The sequence below is a fragment of the Propithecus coquereli genome, unplaced genomic scaffold, assembly GCF_000956105.1.
Source record: "Propithecus coquereli isolate 6110/MARCELLA unplaced genomic scaffold, Pcoq_1.0 Scaffold128, whole genome shotgun sequence".
NCBI classification, from domain to species: domain Eukaryota; kingdom Metazoa; phylum Chordata; class Mammalia; order Primates; family Indriidae; genus Propithecus; species Propithecus coquereli.
The window spans coordinates 1,811,799-1,830,029 of NW_012136969.1; the positions used below are offsets into that span (position 1 = coordinate 1,811,799).

The following is an 18,231-nucleotide window of genomic DNA, read 5'->3' on the forward strand; positions in this document are numbered from 1 at the left end:
GGAAGGGGAAGATCAGCTGTAGTTTGGAAGGTAGCCAGAGGGGCAAGGAAAAGTGTCACAGCAGTGGCATTTGAGCCAGGCCTTGAAGGATAAAAAACATTTGTGTCCTATTCTTAGTAGGAGCTTAGTCAAGACAACACAAATATTAACAAAATTGATGACCCAGATGACACTGAGAAACAAGGTGTACACTGCATGTGTGACAATGTTCCTACTTCATTTTAATATCCACTTTAGTTTTCTGACTTCAGGTTTGGCTGTCATATCTTTGTTCCTAACAATCCCAAAATAGATCATGGAGACCAAAATCTAATATTTTTTTTGTCTCTATGATAAACATGTTTTATTGTTATGTGTCTGTGTATAAAAATACAGTAAATCATTCTTTGAAAAAAAAAAAATACAGCGCTCTCTTGCTAAGAGATCCAGGCAAAGGTACGACTAACAAAAATTTCCTAACCGATGACAGTCAACACTTCAGTGGGTTGATTCTGGGAACTACAGTAACCCTGCTCTTATTATGCTATGAAGCCAAATTAATCAACTTTGATAATGATACATTTAAACTATCAAAACCAATTAAGGCACAAGATCATTCAAAATTTACAGGCAGAGGAATAATAGTGCAGAGAAAATATAATTAAAATACTCTGCTGGACACAGAATTGTACCATAGTTATAACTTAACACTGGTAAGACTCGGAATGATTACAGCATAAAAGATGCTCTTTTTCTGAAAAAGCAGACAGGGAGGTATGGTATATAGAAAGGTGGCTCAGATTCAAGACTTATGTTTATTTTTTTAAAAAAATCTCTTCTGCACTAGATTCTAGGTTTTTTGGTTTCAAAACTGGGTTTACAATCCATAAAAATGACATTAATGAATATAGTATAAACATCTTAAAAGGAATCTGATTATACTAGCAGTTTGGTGACATAATGGTAAAGCTGTTCTGTAAATGCTTCAGGGGAAAACTTTTCCTTCACCCTGGCTCTTCCAGCCAGGCCCATTGTGGCTTTTAAGGAAGGTTCATGGATGAACTTTTCTATTGCTTCTGAGAAGTGCAATGGGTCAGGCTCACACAGAAACCCTGTGACGCTGTGGACAATGGACTCTAAGGGCCCACCCGAATTAACAGCAATGACTGGGCACTGCATGTACATGGCCTCCAGAGGGACGATGCCAAAGTGCTCATTGCTCGGTGTGTAAAGCACACACGTGCAGCCATGGAGGAGTGAGATTTTCTGTTTGTCTGAGAAAGACCTCAAGAAGGTCACATACTGGTCAAGGTCAGACTGTTGGACCATTTTCTTCAACTCCTGATAGTGTTCCACATTCTCTAGGACTCTCTCGTCATAACCACCTGCCACGATCAGATGAACCCTCTCCCAATCTTGGGATGTCAGTCTTCCACGCAGTTGCACTAGGGCTTCCAGTGCCAAAGTTAGATTTTTCTTCCTTTCATATCTGTTGATGGAGAGGAACAGAAATTTTTTTCCCTTGGGGACTAGGTCATCGAGCTTTTCAGGAACAGCTGAGTCAAAGCGGGTGACATTCAGAGATGGGTAGAGGACGTCAGGGTCTATGTGAGACAGGGACTTGAATGTTTCCTTAAAAACAGCAGCTGTGAAATGGCTGTTGACCAAGATGCAGTCTGCCATGCCTGTGGTGTATTCCTCTATCCAGTCGATTGGGGCCCTGTACAGCCGTTTAAGAAAAGAATCTCTCTTGGTGAGAAGCAAATCTGGGAAGTGACAGTAAAACAGGATCTTCTTACGCCGTCTGGCCAGCCTGAACACGGGGATACAGGCAGACACCTAGCCAAAGCAAAAACCAATAGCAGAAAAAGTGACTGGTCAACTCAACTTCAACACAACCCTATGGCACAGACACCATCCTGTCTACTTGTCTATGGGCTCCTTAGGGACAATGTCTGATTCTGCCTTGTTCCCCCAGACTCTCACCCATACAATGCCTGTGTATAGACGGTTGGTAGACGTTTGCTAGATGTGTTCTAAACATTTAAAGCTTCAAGTCCAGTGGTTTCCTCTTGTACAGTGCTATCCAATAGAAATAAAATAAAAATCTAGTAACATTAAACATGCTATAAGGGTGAAATTAATTTTAATACATTTTATCTAAATCATTATCATTTCAAAATGTAATCAACACTAAAAGATATTAATGAGATATTTATATTCTTTTTTTCACATTAAATCTTCAAAATCATGTTTTTATTTTATACTTTAGCAGATCTCAGTTCAGACTAGCCACACTTCAAGTGCTCAACAGCCACGTGTGGCTAGTGGCTACTATACAGGACAAATGTAGCTTCAGGATCCTTCTCCTCCTAAGGAATGGAAATGAATGAAATACAGTAGTTTAGAGCACGGGCTCTGGAGTCAAGATTGGCAGGGTCTGAATTTCAGCTCTGTGTGATTAAGTAATTTACCCCATCCTGGGCCTCAGTTTCCTCTTCTGCAACATGGTGACAATTATAGTTCAAAAAACCCATATACTTTTTATGATTATTAAATGCACCGCTATACGTAAAATACTTGGCATTTAGTACATAAATACTAACTATAGTCATAATTGAGCATGAAATATTAATACATGCTGGCATCAACAGACTTTTTTTTTCAGTAATTGTTATAAGTCACTTAATTCTCAGCTCACTTAATTAACACCTGAAGGTAAACTTTAGGGATAATGTGCAATTTATTCAAAGTGACTTAGTTAAAGCAGCAGATACAGAACTTGAATCTAGGTCTCCTACTTCCAAGCCCAGAATTTTTTCTCTACCCAGTACAGTCTCACCTGCCTTGTGCTTACTGACACATGCAGGATGTTTGGTAAATGTCCATATTACTTAAAAAGAACGCTTCCACACAAGCAAGGATGATCAAAAGTAACTCAGGAGTCATAATTAAAGAAACACAAATACAAATGTGATGCCATTTCCATCTATCAGTTTAGCAAAGATTAAAATGGTTGATAATATCCAATGGGACAAGTGCCTGGAGTAACAGGCTCTGTCATACGTTGTGGGAGTGTAAAGTGACATAACCTCTTTGGAAGGCAAATTTGGCAATAGATATCGACATTTAAAATGAACAACTCTTTGACTTACTAACTTTAAGAATTTACTGAAAGGACATGTTTGCAGAAGTACAAAAAATGAAGTAGAAGGATGTTCATTGTAATCACAAAAAATTGGTTGTTACAACATTAGTATCCTTTAACAGAAGAATGTTTAAATCATGGTACATTTAAACAAAACCGGATTTTCCAGCCACAATAAAGAATGAAGTCAATCTCTAATATTGATATATAAGGATGTCCCAAGTAGAAATTTTTGCTGGAAAAAGGCAAGGTGCCCAATAGCAGCTATTCATAATCCTAATTATGTACAAATAAGAAGATATACCTACAAAGAGACACACATATGCTGGTGCAGCCACAGACAACTTCTGGAAGGATACTGGAGAAACTGTTAACAGTGGCTATCTTCAGAGAATCAAATGAGATGAGACTTTTATACTACACCCTTCTATACTATTGAATTTTCAGTTGAATAAATGTTACTTTTTAAAATAAATTTTTTTAAGGGGGAAAAAGTAACAAAGATAAAGTCTAGAACAGCTACATGGCAGATCCAGGTGGACATTACTTATCAGGGTAAAAAAAACTTGGACTTTTCTCCAAAGACCAATGGGGAGCCATGTTAAAGTTTTAATAAGGGCATGACAAATTCAGCTTGTGTTTTTAACACATAGGGAGAACACACGAGTTACTCAGAATTAAAAGGTGACCGAAGCTGACTTCCAACGCTAGAGTTTCTTAAAGCGAGCCCTAAGGCCTATCTGCTTCAGAAGCACCCCAAGATGCAGTTAAAAATGCAGATTTTTTGGCCCCACCTCCGGGCTCCAGGATAAAAACTTCCTGGAGCTGGGGCGGGGCTTCAACCTACAGCTTTAACGGGTCCATGCTAAAGTTAGAGAACCACAGGCTCGCTCCCAGCCCTTACTTCTCCAGGTCAGTTCCGATCTTTCCGAACTGCAAACCGGAGAAGTCCTCCCTCAGAGGTCATGCCTGCGGCGCACCCTGCACAGTGAGGTCCGCACTGGCGCAGCCGCCTCACCTGGTCGCACACGACCACGTCGAACTCCTCGTCCGCGAGGAACAGCACGTAAAGCGCCAGGAAGACCATGCGCACGTAGGCGCAGACCGCGGCGCCGCGGCCGCCCCAGCCCAGGCCGCGCGGCAGCCAGTCCCCGGCGCAGCGCACCGGCAGCTCCCGGCTCTCGGCGAAGCAGTGGCTCGGGTCATAGTGCGCTGTCCAGATCTTCACGCTACATCCGCGCGCCTGCAGCGCCAGTGCCGCGTCCAGCACCAGCCGCTCAGCGCCGCCCACGCCCAGGTCCGGGTGCAGGAATAGCACTGACGGGTTGGGAACCGGATCCCGGTCCCGGTCCCGGTCCCGCTTCTCCGCCATGGCCTGGGAACCGCACCTTGGCCCAGCGCGCTGAGGGGAAGGGAGGGGCTTTCGCGCAAGCTCCGCCCCCGGCTCCCAGCGGGCCGCTGCGGGCTGACTCCGCCCGCCGTGCGTGCGTCCGCTAGGCCACATCAGCGCAAATCTGTTGGCGCCTAGTAACTGCCGGAGAAAATTTCTCGTCTGACCCTGGTTATATCCTCCCTTTGGTAGTTCTCGGACTCTATGAAGGACGCCGTGATCCAAACGTAGGAGATTGGAGGTCTGTATTTCCCACGCAGCAGCTAACCAAGTCGCCTATAGCAGAATGTCTGCAGGCATTTTGTGGGACAACCCAGGCGTCCCTGGAGTCAGCGAGGACCCGGCCTCAGGTCTGGGGGCGGGGCCTTAGCCAGTCTCTGTGGCTACCGGTCCTTTAGAGGCTCCGAAACTTTCTGGCCGTCCACTACAGCGCCCAGCCACCCTCCAGTGTCCACCATGGTATGCCGGCCCCAGCCTTTCCTCCTTGATCCTCGCCTCTGCCAGGCGGCCTTCCTCCCTCGCTTTCCCCAGCTTCCTGTGCGGGTGCCGGACTCGGCCGTCAGGGCCGGGGGTCTGGGGGTAGGCCCGCTGGGCTCACCCGTCTTTCTCCTTGTCTTCCTTTACAGCCCGGTCCGACCCCCAGTGGCACTAACGTGGGTTCTTCAGGGCGCTCTCCCAGCAAAGCAGTGGCCGCCCGGGCGGCGGGATCCACTGTCCGGCAAAGGTAAAGATCCCTGCTCCCGTTCGGTTGCGGACTCAGAGAGATGGGGCACAAGATTTCGCTAGTTTTGAGGAGGAGACCCTAGTATATTAAGATTCACAAGGGGCCGGGCGCGGTGGCTGACGCTTGTAATCCTAGCACTTTGGGAGGCCAAAGAGGACGGATTGCTTAAGGTCAGGAGTTTGAGATCAGCCTGAGCAAGAGCGAGACCCCGTCTCGCTGGGCGTGGTGGCGCACACGTATAATCCCAGCTACTCGGGAGGCTGAGGCAGGAGGATCGCTTGAGCCCAGTAGTTTTAGGTTGATGACGCCATTGCACTCTATCTGGGACGGCAGAGTGAGACCCTGTCCCCCGCCAAAAAAAAAAAAATATTCACAAGGGCAAAATGAGCTTCTGGTGACGTGGCCGTGGGAGTAAAGGGTTTTTGGAAGGAAGGCGACATTTTCTTCTCGTTGCTCGATTTCGGGAGCCACTCTTAAAAAAGGAAAGTTAACAAACTGGAATAGAGCCTGAGATAACTTTGGTAAAACTGATGTCATTAAACTAATGTCTCTAGACGTGAGCTTTGCACTTATGTTTCCATCTGGAGGCCCCATACACAACCTAACATACCTGTCCAACACAAAACTAAGTCTCCTTTCACTCCAGTTCCCAGCTCCCCCGCTTCCAGTTATATCTTGTTACTTCCATATGGCACTACTATATATTCCTTTACCCAGAATCAGAAACTTCAGCGTCATCTTGGATTTTTCTTATCTGCTCTCTCTATCCAGTCATATGCCAGACATTAAATTCTACACAAAAACCTTGTTAGTTCTTTCCTACTTCATTTCTTCTACTCCAACTTTATCCTCAACCACTTATCTACTTCTGCATTTGCTGTCTAATTTTTCTCTCCAGGTCATTTCCATTTCAATCCATATTTCATTCTGCTGTTACTCTCCTGCTTAGTTTTTCTGTTATTTTCTTGTTGCTAAGCTTAAAAAAAAAAAAAAAAAAAAAGAGGACGCAATACCAAAAGCTCTTGGTGGTCCTTTCAGGCCAACCTCTCTCTTCTCTTTCTCCTGTGATCTAGCAATAATGAGCTTACTACTGTTTTCTGAACTCACTTTCTCCCCCACCTCAAGGCAGTTTTCTATTTATTTTCCAAGACTAATCTCAGGGGTTATTTCCTCTTGAGATCTACTCTGATTTTGCCAACAGCAAGAGCTAATAGACCTGTCAGAAATGGTAAGATTATCCTGAACACTTGTGAGTTCTCTGTCACTGAGATGTTCAAAAGAAGTGTATCATCAAGCTGTGGTTTAAGTTATATGGGCTTGGAGTGCTGTCCCATTCCCATCCTGGACTCCAAAGATTCTTTGTGCAGGGATGGCAAATGTGTCCTGTGGGTACAGTGGGGAATGGGTCTGGTTAATGAGAATTGGTAGTACTGTGGCAGAGAAGTTTGGCCATCTTAGAATTCCTAAAGAAAAGGAAAAAGAGAAAGGACATATTTATCAAATGTAAATATAATAATGAAATAACTTATTTAAGAATAAAAATGAAATACATAATGCACAAGTGAAATGGAGAACTTAAAACATTTGAGGACAGATGCATCTTTTAAAGTTGTGGGTATCGATGTCATCTTTTAGGATTCAGTATGATGGAGCCAGTGTAACTAGACAGGCCATGGCCGTATATATGGAAAGACCTGACAGTGTTTTCTTCTAGAAATTTGGCAGTTAAGTAGTATTTCACAAGTGTAATATGTAATAAGTATTGGTCGTCAAAGACTATATCTTTGCTTTGTAAGTCTTTGAGAAAATGTAGAAGCTAATGGTTAATAATAATGCTTTGGATTATGTAGTCTGCAGATTTGCATTCTTCATGGTCAGTGAGGTAATAGAGTCAGTACCATGGGAGAAGAAACAATGTGGGATTTAAGGTCAGGCTGGGGTTGGAGTCCTTGCTCTGCTAAATACAGTGTACAAGGAAGTTGTTTTGAGGATGAAAAGGAACAGTAATGCTTTGTAAACTGTAAAGCTGTGAAGTGCTTATATGGTGTTCTAGCAGGATTAATGGGAATTAGGGATATTAGGATGGTGGAATAGCCAGGGATGTTAGGCCAGTCATCATGTAGTTATTGAGGGTCTACTACATGCCCAGTGCTGTTTCAGCTCTGAGGATATATCTGTGAACAAGATAGGCAGGGTTTGCCCTTATGACCCTTAAACTCCTGCATGGAAAACCATAAGCAAGGAAAATAAGTAAATGTAATAAATAAATGTAAAAGAAAAATGAAGCTGGGTGGGGTGTAGAGAGCAGTGGGGATAGGGTGAGGATAGGTAGTTATTTTAGATAAGGTGTTCAGAGTAGGTGACATTTGATAAGAGACTTGAAAGACGCAAGGGTGCAAATCATGCAGTGATGTGGGGAGGAATAGGCTTTCTACGCAGAAGGAATGGTTAAGTGTAAAGATTGTGAGGTCAATGAGCTTGGCTTTGAGGAACAGCCAAAGGTCATGACGTTAGAACAAAGTATGTAAGCAGTTAGTTACGAAAACCATTGCGTTGAGGTAGGGAGGCAGGTATACGGTGGCCTGAAAGAAAGGGCAAAATAGACCCCAAATAGAAATTTGAGAGATTAAAGTGGACTCTATTAACCTTTACGTAGCTTCCCCTAGGGAATCGGGGGTATTTTTAGTACATTTTGGTATTTCTTGGGGGGTCCTGGTTTTCAAATCCTCTGCTATGTACCACGTGCCAGCAGAAGTAAGAAATCTTAAAAAGAGGCCAGCCTGATTCCTCTGGGACTCCTGTAATTCCAGGAGACTTTGAAGTCAGGAACTGGAGGTGGGAGATTGTGGGAGAGTAGAAAGTGTGAGTCCAAGTCCTGCCTCAGCCTGTAACTTAGTATGTCCACAGTGGGTTTATCTTCTAGCTCAGGTTCCTTTTTATGAACAAGGAGAAAACTTTCAGGTACCTACCCCACAGATTAAATGATACGGATCTGTGTTGTGAAAGCTTTTCTAAGTGCATGAATTACTGTGTAAATCCCTATACAGTTATGTTTGCTATTTACAATCAGTTTTCCCATAGAAACAGTCATACAGTGAAGTTATAAGTTCCCAGGCTACCAGGTAGCCCGTAACTAATGTGTCTGAAATGTAATCCTTGTAGTACAATCAACCCAATTCATTGTCACTGATTGCTTTCCAAGTTCTGGCATGAACACGGCTCCTTCTGCTGGAACGCCAACTAGAGCCAAGAAGCTATAGACTGTGCTTCTTGCATTCAGAGTGTGGTATAAAGGCCATGGCTGAGTGAGGTGGGCACTAGGACTAGAGTTGGGAGGAAAGCAAGAGGAGATGGTGAGGATAGAGTTTTCTGTTTCTTTCCTGTATGCCCTTCCTCTTTTCAAAATCCCAGAATCTGCAACCCACAGATAATGGAATAGGATTTGATTAATGGTGGGAGCATCTCTCCTCCCCACTTAGGACTTCTGAGTTGGTAATAAGTGGGCTGAAGAAGATTGCTTCTGACTTCTCTCACCACTTACTACTTACCCCATGTCATACCACTCTAGCAATGAGATGAGCAGCCGGGATTGGGGAAGTACTGAGTGGGAGGATAGTTGCTGAGTGGGGTTCCCCCGTGACTGAGGGCCTCTCCGTTCCTGGTCAACAGAGTAAGTGCTGTTAGGTTGCTTCTGTTTGCCAGAGTTACCTGTATCATACAGCTCATCTCATGAGCCTTGATCCCCTTGTGGGGGACAAGTTCCGATTGAGTGTTAGAGTCTGCATTTTTTCAAATCCTGCCTCTCTCTGCAAGATCTGTGGTCACTATGTCAAAACAGTGGAAAAAGATTACAAAGTAATTTTTAATATAAATGTATATTAGGACCTGGGTACAATTAAAGCTTAAAGTTTTTTTTTTTTGTCTCTTTTGTAGTTAATATAGTAATTTTAAAACATCTTTTAAATTAGTCATTTTAAGATCAGATCATATGGATTCAGGGCATTTTTGCACAGTGTTTTACTACTTGGCTTCACAAAAATACATGCGAAGAGAAAATGAAATGCACTGTCCAAGTGAAGCGGCCGAATGTTGTGGGCAAGTGGATGGGCTCTGGGTTCAGAATAGGTCCACATCCCAGCTCGGTCACTTGCTGGCTGTACGATCTTAGGCACTTTGCTTAACCTCTTCTGAGACTAATTTTCCTACTTGATAAAATGAAAATAGTAACTGCTTTTGAGGGTTGTTGTACACATTGGCGTCTGGCAGGTACTTAGTTCATCGTGGTTATCATGATCAGAAGAGTAAAAGCAGGAATTTGGGTAGATATTAGCAAAGAAAAATTTTTCTTTCTGTTGGTTCTTTACAGTATAGTGGTAACATATGTTATTATGCTATTATAAAGATTTCTAAAAAAGGACCATTCGTAATATTTTCCTCTTTTACAGAAAAAATGCCAGCTGTGGAACAAGGAGTGCAGGCCGCACGACCTCGGCAGGCACCGGGGGCATGTGGCGATTCTACACAGAAGATTCACCTGGGCTCAAAGTGTAAGTCTTGGGAACAGACCTTGTGTTTCTGTCCAGTGTCAACAGAGCGGCAGCAGCGCTCTCTCTCTCTACCACTAGTGGCCCTTTCTTCGGTGAGATTTATGGTACGCAGCGGCTTCATTTGTACCAGGTGGGCTGAAGTTTGGTATGCCCATTAATCAACCAATAAGACAGTGCAGGTCCTGGAATGACATCTCTTCATGGAGTGGGGGAAAGGAAGGGAGATCTTCCATGTAGCTGTGTCAGAGTAAGTGATGGGAACAGAGAGAACTGGAGGGAAAACTGCTTAATTAGATGAAATTGCTCTTCATTTGGTGGTCTTGCCTCACACTGAGAAATAGGAGTAATCATTTGAATAGGATTTGGGTGATTTTTCAAAGTTCTCCTGGAGGCGTAAGCTGATATTATTATAACCTAATGGAAGTTTTTCCATTAGGCCATGTTACCAAAAGTTCCTTGCCTCCTTGCCTTTGCAGGGTGGTGAGTACACCCTGGAGGGTGAACATACCACTTTCCAAGTTTTTAGGCCTGGGAGTGCTCATGAGGGTGATGGGAAGTGGGCATCCAGGGGACCCCTGTCCCCATCCCTTGCTCACGTCATTGGCCAGTGTTTCTGGTACTGTGTGGCAGACCTCATCCCACAGGTTTCTGATCAGAGTAGGCCCCAGAACACCACTGCGTACAGCTGTTTCCTGACAAAACCCAGTGCATAAGGAATTATTTGGAATAATAACAGCAACTCTCATTTGCATAGCACTTGGTGCTTTGTAAAGACCTTTCAATGTCTAGTTTTTAGTCTGATCTGCCCAGCAGTCCTGTGAGGTGAGAGATGTTACCATTTTGCACATGAGGAACTCATGTTCAGAGAAGCAAACTGACATGCTCGAAGACAAACAGCAAGAGATGGAACCAGATATTCTGACTGTTTAATCCCATACTCTTTCCATACTGTCTGTCTGGTACAAAAGAGACAAAATTGAGTTAATTTGGGTTAGTTTAATTAATTTGACCAGCAGCTTGACTTGGATCACAAATTTAGCTTATGAAGGCTTCCCTGGAATTCTTGAGATTTGGTTTTATTTACTGATTGATTTTTTTTTTTTTTCTATTGGAGTCTTGTATGATAAGGTAAGAATGTATTTAGGAAGCAATTCATGGGGTTGGGCGTATGTGAGTTGGTGGCATTCTGACTGCCAACCTTTTGGTCTTTGTTAGATGTCATTTTTCTAAATATTTCAGAGAGTAAATTGAAGCACCTTGTTCTTCAGGGGACTCATTTTAAACCCTTCTCAAGAAGATTGTCTTTAAATAAATCTTAATTTGAAGAAAAATAGTTTGGTAATTGGATCATTTACACTTAAAGAGCGTAAGACATTTTTCTTCTTTTTGTTTTAGAAAATATCAAATATATGAAATTAGTAAGACCAGTGTCTCTAAGACATCAGATCATTTTATTCATATATATTTTGGTATGTTTTACTGAAAGATAACTGCAATGCTGTTGTGACACCCTCAAAATGTCCACAATAATAATTTTTGGACTATTTTAAAATGATGTAAATGATGTTCCTGGGGGACTCTTAAGTGCTTCTCTCCCTCCCCCCCCCCTTCCCCTAGAAAATCTCTAGTGTTAAAAATATAATATTTATTACTAACAGTAAGCATGCTTTCTTTTCTTATTTCTAGTGGCCCCGTTCCAGTATTGGTTATGAGTCTTCTGTTCATCGCTTCTGTATTTATGTTGCACATTTGGGGCAAGTACACTCGTTCATAGATTCAGTTACATCCATCTGTCATTTGAAGAAGAAGGAAAAAACCCAACATATCTTGGACCAAAAGTATAGTGATTTTCTGTTCATGAGAAGGAAATTTTCTGTAAGCTTGCTGTTTACAGGGGACTTAAGAAGAATTGATTTTGAGGAATCAGTTTTTTTCTATGGCCAATAAACTTTTTAATTAATTTATACCATGTCTGATTGCTTATGCCTCATTGCTAGGGCCTTTAGCCTTTCTGCCTTTAAATTTACAAGTAAATGTTAATATGTAGAAAATATGTCTTGTGGTGATTATGTTCTTTGTTGGATTGATAGTTCCTTATTTGACCATGTGGTCATTCAAATTTAAGGTACTGTAATTGGCGATGGCTTGTTTTCTTCTAGGTATTTCTGTCCTGGAGATTGTCATTTTGGTTATTCTGCAGTTATCAAAGAGTGTGCCTGAGACTCTATCAAGCAGATCTGTGTCCAAAGGCAGCAGGCACCCAGGGGAATAGTCAGAGACACCAGAAATCTTGGATGAAATGTTTGCCCATTCTATTCTTAGTCTTTAAAACCATAGATAATATTCTGCCTCTTCTTTCTCCCAGTTTTAAATTTTCCGAGTGTAGACCAAGAGTATCCATCCATTTATCTCTTATTGTTGTACCTATTTTGAAACAATTCATTTGATAAATTGGATTTATCCGATAAAGTTGTTTTCATTTTGAAAAGACCTTTCTAATCAGAGTGAGATACTAGCATTTCTACACTGAGTTGATATAATTTCAACCAAAAATAAAATTTAAGGTTCACTTAGCTTATGCTGCCATGCTGGGTATAAGCATTCAGTTTCTGATAGGCCCTAGTAAGTACGGAGGATTGCTCAAAGGTAGCATACTGCAGGAGCCTAGGACTCCGAGCCAGAATTTCTGGAGAAAGAGTGATCCCTGTGAAATGCCCTAGTTGTCCAGCAAAATCATAAAATGATGAAGAGGTATATTAAACAGATAATTTTAAGAACATTTTTCATATAGTAAGCCTATTTACAGAAAAGTTCTTTGAACAGTTAAGCAGTTTCTTAAGTGTTTTTTAAAAATCCTAGCTATAAAGTAATTTTAGGTCCCAAGTGTCAAATTTTTTTTTTTTTTTTTTTTTTGAGACAGAGTCTCACTGTGTTGCCCGGGCTAGAGTGCCGTGGCATCATCCTAGCTTACAGCAACCTCAAACTCCTGGGCTCAAGCGATCCTTCTGCCTCAGCCTCCCGAGTAGCTGGGACTACAGGCATGCGCCACCATGCCCGGCTAATTTTTTCTATGTATTTTTAGTTGTCCAATTAATTTCTTTCTAATTTTAGTAGAGACGGGGTCTCACTCTTGCTCAGGCTGGTTTCGAACTCCTGAGCTCAAACAATCCGCCTGCCTCGGCCTCCCAGAGAGCTAGGATTACAGGCGTGAGCCACCACACCCGACCCCAAGTGTCAAATTTAAATGATGAAAGTATGTGTCTTTAAAAAAGATTTCCTAAGGCAATATATTGGTGAGTGTGCTCTTGTAAATCCTAACAAATGGCATTTTACTGGGAAAAAATTGATGAGAAACTGGTTTCTTTGGATCCTGTGAATTGTTTATTGCATGAAACAGGTGTCTTCGTTTTTGAAATGTGGGAAAAATGTCTTGATTTCATTTGGAAGAAATTAAAGATAGATTTTTTTTCCCCCTGATAATTCAGTTTGATGGTACCAATATAACAGCTAAAAGTTATGCCTTTAACTGGGAAAGAAATCTGTTCCTGCTGGGAGGTGGGGGTGGGGGTTTCTGTTTTTCTCTAGGGGAGATGCTGCAGCCACACGAGGGAGCAGTTTGGTTGTGAAGGGTGCATTCTCTTTGCTACACCCATCTGCCTAGCCACAGTCTCTAGCACAGACTGATAGCTGAGAGTCACTGAATTTCCTGAGCTGGTTTTCAGTGGCAGAACAAGGAGATATTTCATTCAGCAGAAGGAAGAGAAGGAAAATTGGGGGTTGGGCATAAAGATGCACATCTATTATGTAGCTGCTTTTGGCTCCGATGATACAATGCTAATACTGTAGCTGAGAATCTTAGTGTTCAAGCTGTTCCTTTCTTTTTTTTTTCGTTTTTATTGTGGTAAAATACATATCACAAAATTTACAATCTTAACCATTTTTAAGTGTATAATTCAGTGATATTAAGTACATTCATATTGTTGTGCAACCGTCAGCATCGTCCACCTCCAGAACTCTTTTCATATTGCACACTGAAACTCTATACCCACTAAACAATAACTCCTCTTCTCCCAGCCCCTGGCAATATGTACCTCATACAAGTGGAATCACATGGTATTTTTCTTTTTGTGACTAGCTTATTTCACTTCACTTAGCTTAATATCTTCAAGATTCATCCATGCTATAGCATATGTTAGAATTTTTTTTAAGGCTGAAAAATAATTTTATTATTAAGTATGTACCATGTTTTGTGTTCATTTCTTTTCAAAAAGGTATTCCTAGATTGTTGTTTCCTGAGCCTTAGTAATTCCAAAAGCCTAACAAATTATACCTTTATCTGAGTGAAGACTACCTTGGCCCAAAAAATCCTCAAGCTCCCTTAACTATGGGTTATATTATAATTCTAACCACTTCTGAGTGGATATGTAGGCCAGCACATGCTGAGTAAGCAAAACTAGAAAAATGAGTTACATGATAACTGTAGTTTGGGCCGAGCCTTTTAAGTCATTGGGGAAAAACCATGTTAGGGAAAGGGCCCAAAGGATTTTTTAAAGAGCCAAACAACCACGTTAGTCTAGGGTCCCTGAGACTAATGGGGGATGGAAGGACTAGGATCTCTGGGCCCTGAAATTACCCTGGACACTTTCCAGTAGAACAGTAGATGAGGACAGATATGTACCTGGGAGAAGCTAAATATGGTGTAGCTTCTGTTTTCACATTTGTCTTTGTCCAGTTTTTCTCTAGGTGCCAGTGCCCCCGCAGGAATAATTGAAAATGACATTCTGAAATAATGCAAATATTGGCATCAAGTTAAAATAGATAAAAACATCTACAAAGCTAGCTTCATTCAACAGAATACCATACAGCATGTGGAGCTCCTACCTGCATGGAGCCATGCATGCTCTTGATTCCTACAAAGTGCCCCTTGGGAGCTCCAGAGCCATTGTTCCTTCCCTTGAGTGCTGGAGGAGGAGCGTTCAGGCCAGCACCAAGTTTGTTTGACTCTTTGGGTGCGCTAAGACTTCTGAACTTAGTGCACCTACTGTACCTCATCTTCTGGGCTTGGAAGTGTTGCTGACCTGGTTTCGACTGCTGGCCCTGCAACTACCAGTTGTGAGATCTTGGTTAACTCTCTTCTCTTTTCTGGATCTCATTTTTCTTATGAATAAATGAATATGGTTATGATAATCCCACCAGATAGGAAGATTAGATGAGAAGAAAGATATAAGAGTGCTTTGTCCATTAGCTAACAGAGGAGGCTAAAGATCCCCTCCGCCTATCTTAGTTCTTGAGTGGGATTCAGCTGGCTTTGGGGATCAAATTGATACAAGGCAGATTAACAGGAGAAAAACATGCAAGTTTTATTCTATTTTTGCATGTACATGGGACCCTCACAAGAGTGAAGACCCTAAGAAATGGCCAAAGCAGAAAGTTTTTATACTTTCTTTAGACAAAGAATGATATATGTGTGAAGAAATGGCAGGACAAAGGGCTAGAGGCAGTAAATTCCAGGGAAGCCACTAGGAGATAGATGGGGGTGGGGAGGATTAGAGCTAGTGGAAGGTAAGGATTTCTTGAGTAAGTTTATTTGTGTAGGTCCATTGCAGCAACAGTTCCCAGTGTCTGGTGATAAAGGTTATTTTGAGAGCCCTGGTAGGAGGGAAGGCATCCTTTTCAAAGGAATTTTTATGCCTTGCTACATGCAGAAAATGACAGGTCAGATAGCCTGCAACTATAGTTTAAGTGCCTTCAGCTAGAAATAATCAATATACCAAGTTGGCATTTTTGGGTGGATCATCCTTAACTTCTTCACTAATAGTAAGTGCTTATTTTCAATTTTAGAGATTCTTATTTAATCAACAATCTAATGATTAGTTTGCTCTTTGCCCCGTTTTACACAGGAGGAAACTGAAGCTTAAGCCACTCAGCTGGTAAATGAAAGAGCTAGGATTTAACTCCAGATTTTATTTTTTCATTTTTCTTTTTGAGACAGAGTCTCACTGTATCTCCCAGGCTGGAGTGCAGTGGCATGATCATAGCTCACTGCAACTTCAACTCCTGAGCTCAATGATCCTCTTGCCTCGGCCTCCCTAGTAGCTAGGATTATAGGCATGCACTACCACACCTGGCTAATTTTTCTTATTTTTGGTAGAGACAGGGGTCTCACCATGTTGTCCAGGCTGGTTTCGAACTCCTGGCCTCAAGAAATCCTCCCACTTTGGCATCTATCCAAAGTGCTGGGATTATAAATGTGAAACACTGTGCCCAGCGAGCTCCAGATCTTTGACCCACTAGAGTCACATAGATGGGATTCTTAAGTATTTGGGATGAGGGAGAGGGAAGGATGTCACAACAATAGAACTTCAATGATAGCACTTTTAAAAATAACACAATTCCAAGAAAGTGCCACACTACCATTTAATGTGTTTCAGGCATTAAATAGCATTAGTTTGAGGTTTTAGGTTTTTTTTTTTTTTTTTGAGAGTGGGTGTCACTTTTTGTTGCCCAGGCTAGAGTGTGGTGGCATCATCATAGCTCACTGCAGCACATGCCACCACACCTGGCTAATTTTTCTTTTTTTTTAGAAATGGGGTCTTGCTTTGTTGCTCAGGCTGGTCTCAAACTCCTGCTCTCGAGTGATCCTCCTGCCTTGGCCTTCCCAAAGTGCTAGAATTACAGGTGTGAGACACCATGCCCAGCCTGAGGTTTATGTTCTGCAGAAGGAATTAGTTTCTTTATTTCAGTCTTTCTGCGCTTTGTTCATTCTACATAGCTCTGTGGTTTTAGAGAAAATGTTTATTCATTCAAACATTTACTGAGCACTGTATTTTATTACCGTTATTATATGTTATACTGTTTGGGGTTTTAGAAATGACCTGGCAAGGTAGTTAATAGCTTAAATGGGCTGGCATTTGGATGCTAGGATCCTAGTCCCACCTGAGGCTACAAATTATAAATAGCTCTGTGATTATGGAAAAACCAGACAGGATGCCCTCTTAAGGTCCTCCGCCATTGGTGAAATCGATAGTTGGGACCATAGTTTAAGAGCTAGTGACATTCTCATGGAGTGTGGGCAACGGAGCCAGGGATTGTAAAACTGGCACTGCCCCCATGAAATCTGTACTGTATGGTCATTCGTCCAACAGAGGAAAACCAGAGAATCTTGAGATGCGCTAGCTGCAAGAGCTGAGAGTTTGTTGTGTCCTCTCCATTGTACCACAGAAGAAACAGACCCAGAGCGAGGAAGGGACTTGCCTGAGATTGTTCAGCAAGTCTGTAGCAGAACAGAGGCCAGAACCAGCCTTTCTGCTTCTAAACCAGGGCTTCTTCCCAGTACTGCACCGTGAGCTGTGTCGCACCTGTGCGTAAGCCAGCTGACTGCCCTCTAGAGGACGGGCTCCGGAAGAAGACAGACCGAGTGGTGGGCTTTGAATGGTAGGCGGTGTTAAAGGGGAGAGGTGAAGACAGCAAGCTTAGCTAGTCAAAATAAAATGGGTTATGTTGGGAACTTCAGGAGAAAGTCAACAGGTTCATGAGACTTTATGGAGAGATGAAATAGGGAGAAGCAGCTGGCAGAACTGCAATGTTTGCGTTTCTGTGACCACAAATGTTCGGTGAGCCAAGAACACAGTGAAATTGACCAAGGGTTAAGGTTTGAGTAAAGGCTAAACTGTTTAAATGCTATTCCTGGTTACTCTGGCAACTGGGTCTCTTCCATGCTGAATAAGATTCCATTCATCCATTTTCTTCCATTAAAATAAGATAAAACATGCAAATGAACTTAATAGGAATCAAAGGTGTAGTCATACATAGTCTGGATTGCTCCATATTACGGAAAGGTCTAGAAGTTTATGCTCCAGAAAGCAAATGATGTGAGGGGAAGAATTTGAATTACATACAAAAGGTTAAATTAATCTTGCAAACATATATACTAATACTTGTTTTTCTTCCCTTTGACTCTGGTCACAGGCAGCGTAGATACTAAGTCATGCAGTTGCATGTCCCTATTGTCTTACCTGTTCTACTTAATAATATAGTTGCCAGTAAGAAAACAGAAGCTCATTCTTCTAAGTCTCTATCTAAATCGGTTTGGGTGGTAGACTTTAGAGCTTACATCAGTGTTCTCAAACGGGAGAAAGCTGATGCCCACAGAGGCAGAATGACTCTCATGGTCCTGTACTACTGACTAAGTGGCAGAGCTGGGAGCCAGGGCTGTCTACCTCCAAGTTAGGGTGACCAACCATCTTGGTTTGCCCTGGACTGAGGGGTTTTCTCCAGGCTGAGTAACTTCCTGGGACAAGAGACTTTGAGTATTAAAACTAGATAGTCCTGGGCCAGGCTTGGTGGCTCATGCCTGTAATCCCAGCACTTTGGGAAGTCGAGGTGGAAGGATTGCTTGAATCCAGGAGTTCAAGACCAACCTGAGCAACAGAGTGAAACCCGA

At 42.2% G+C, this 18,231-nt stretch overlaps 2 protein-coding genes across 2 annotated transcripts; one reads left to right on the forward strand and one right to left on the reverse strand.

Annotated features, from left to right (window-relative positions):
- Positions 1-330: 330 nt before the first annotated feature.
- Positions 331-4,745, reverse strand: ALG2 (ALG2, alpha-1,3/1,6-mannosyltransferase). The gene is made up of 2 exons (XM_012638297.1): positions 4,146-4,745; positions 331-1,818 (listed from the first exon to the last, which is right to left on the reverse strand). Exons 1-2 carry the CDS (start codon positions 4,629-4,631, stop codon positions 916-918), a joined length of 1,389 nt encoding a protein of 462 aa, XP_012493751.1. The 5' UTR covers positions 4,632-4,745; the 3' UTR covers positions 331-915.
- A 121-nt stretch (positions 4,746-4,866) lies between these two features.
- On the forward strand, positions 4,867-11,754 carry SEC61B (Sec61 beta subunit). Its single transcript, XM_012638298.1, has 4 exons — positions 4,867-4,976; positions 5,144-5,241; positions 9,687-9,788; positions 11,475-11,754. The coding sequence occupies exons 1-4, from the start codon at positions 4,974-4,976 to the stop codon at positions 11,560-11,562; spliced, it is 291 nt and encodes a 96-aa protein (XP_012493752.1). The 5' UTR covers positions 4,867-4,973; the 3' UTR covers positions 11,563-11,754.
- Positions 11,755-18,231: the final 6,477 nt, after the last annotated feature.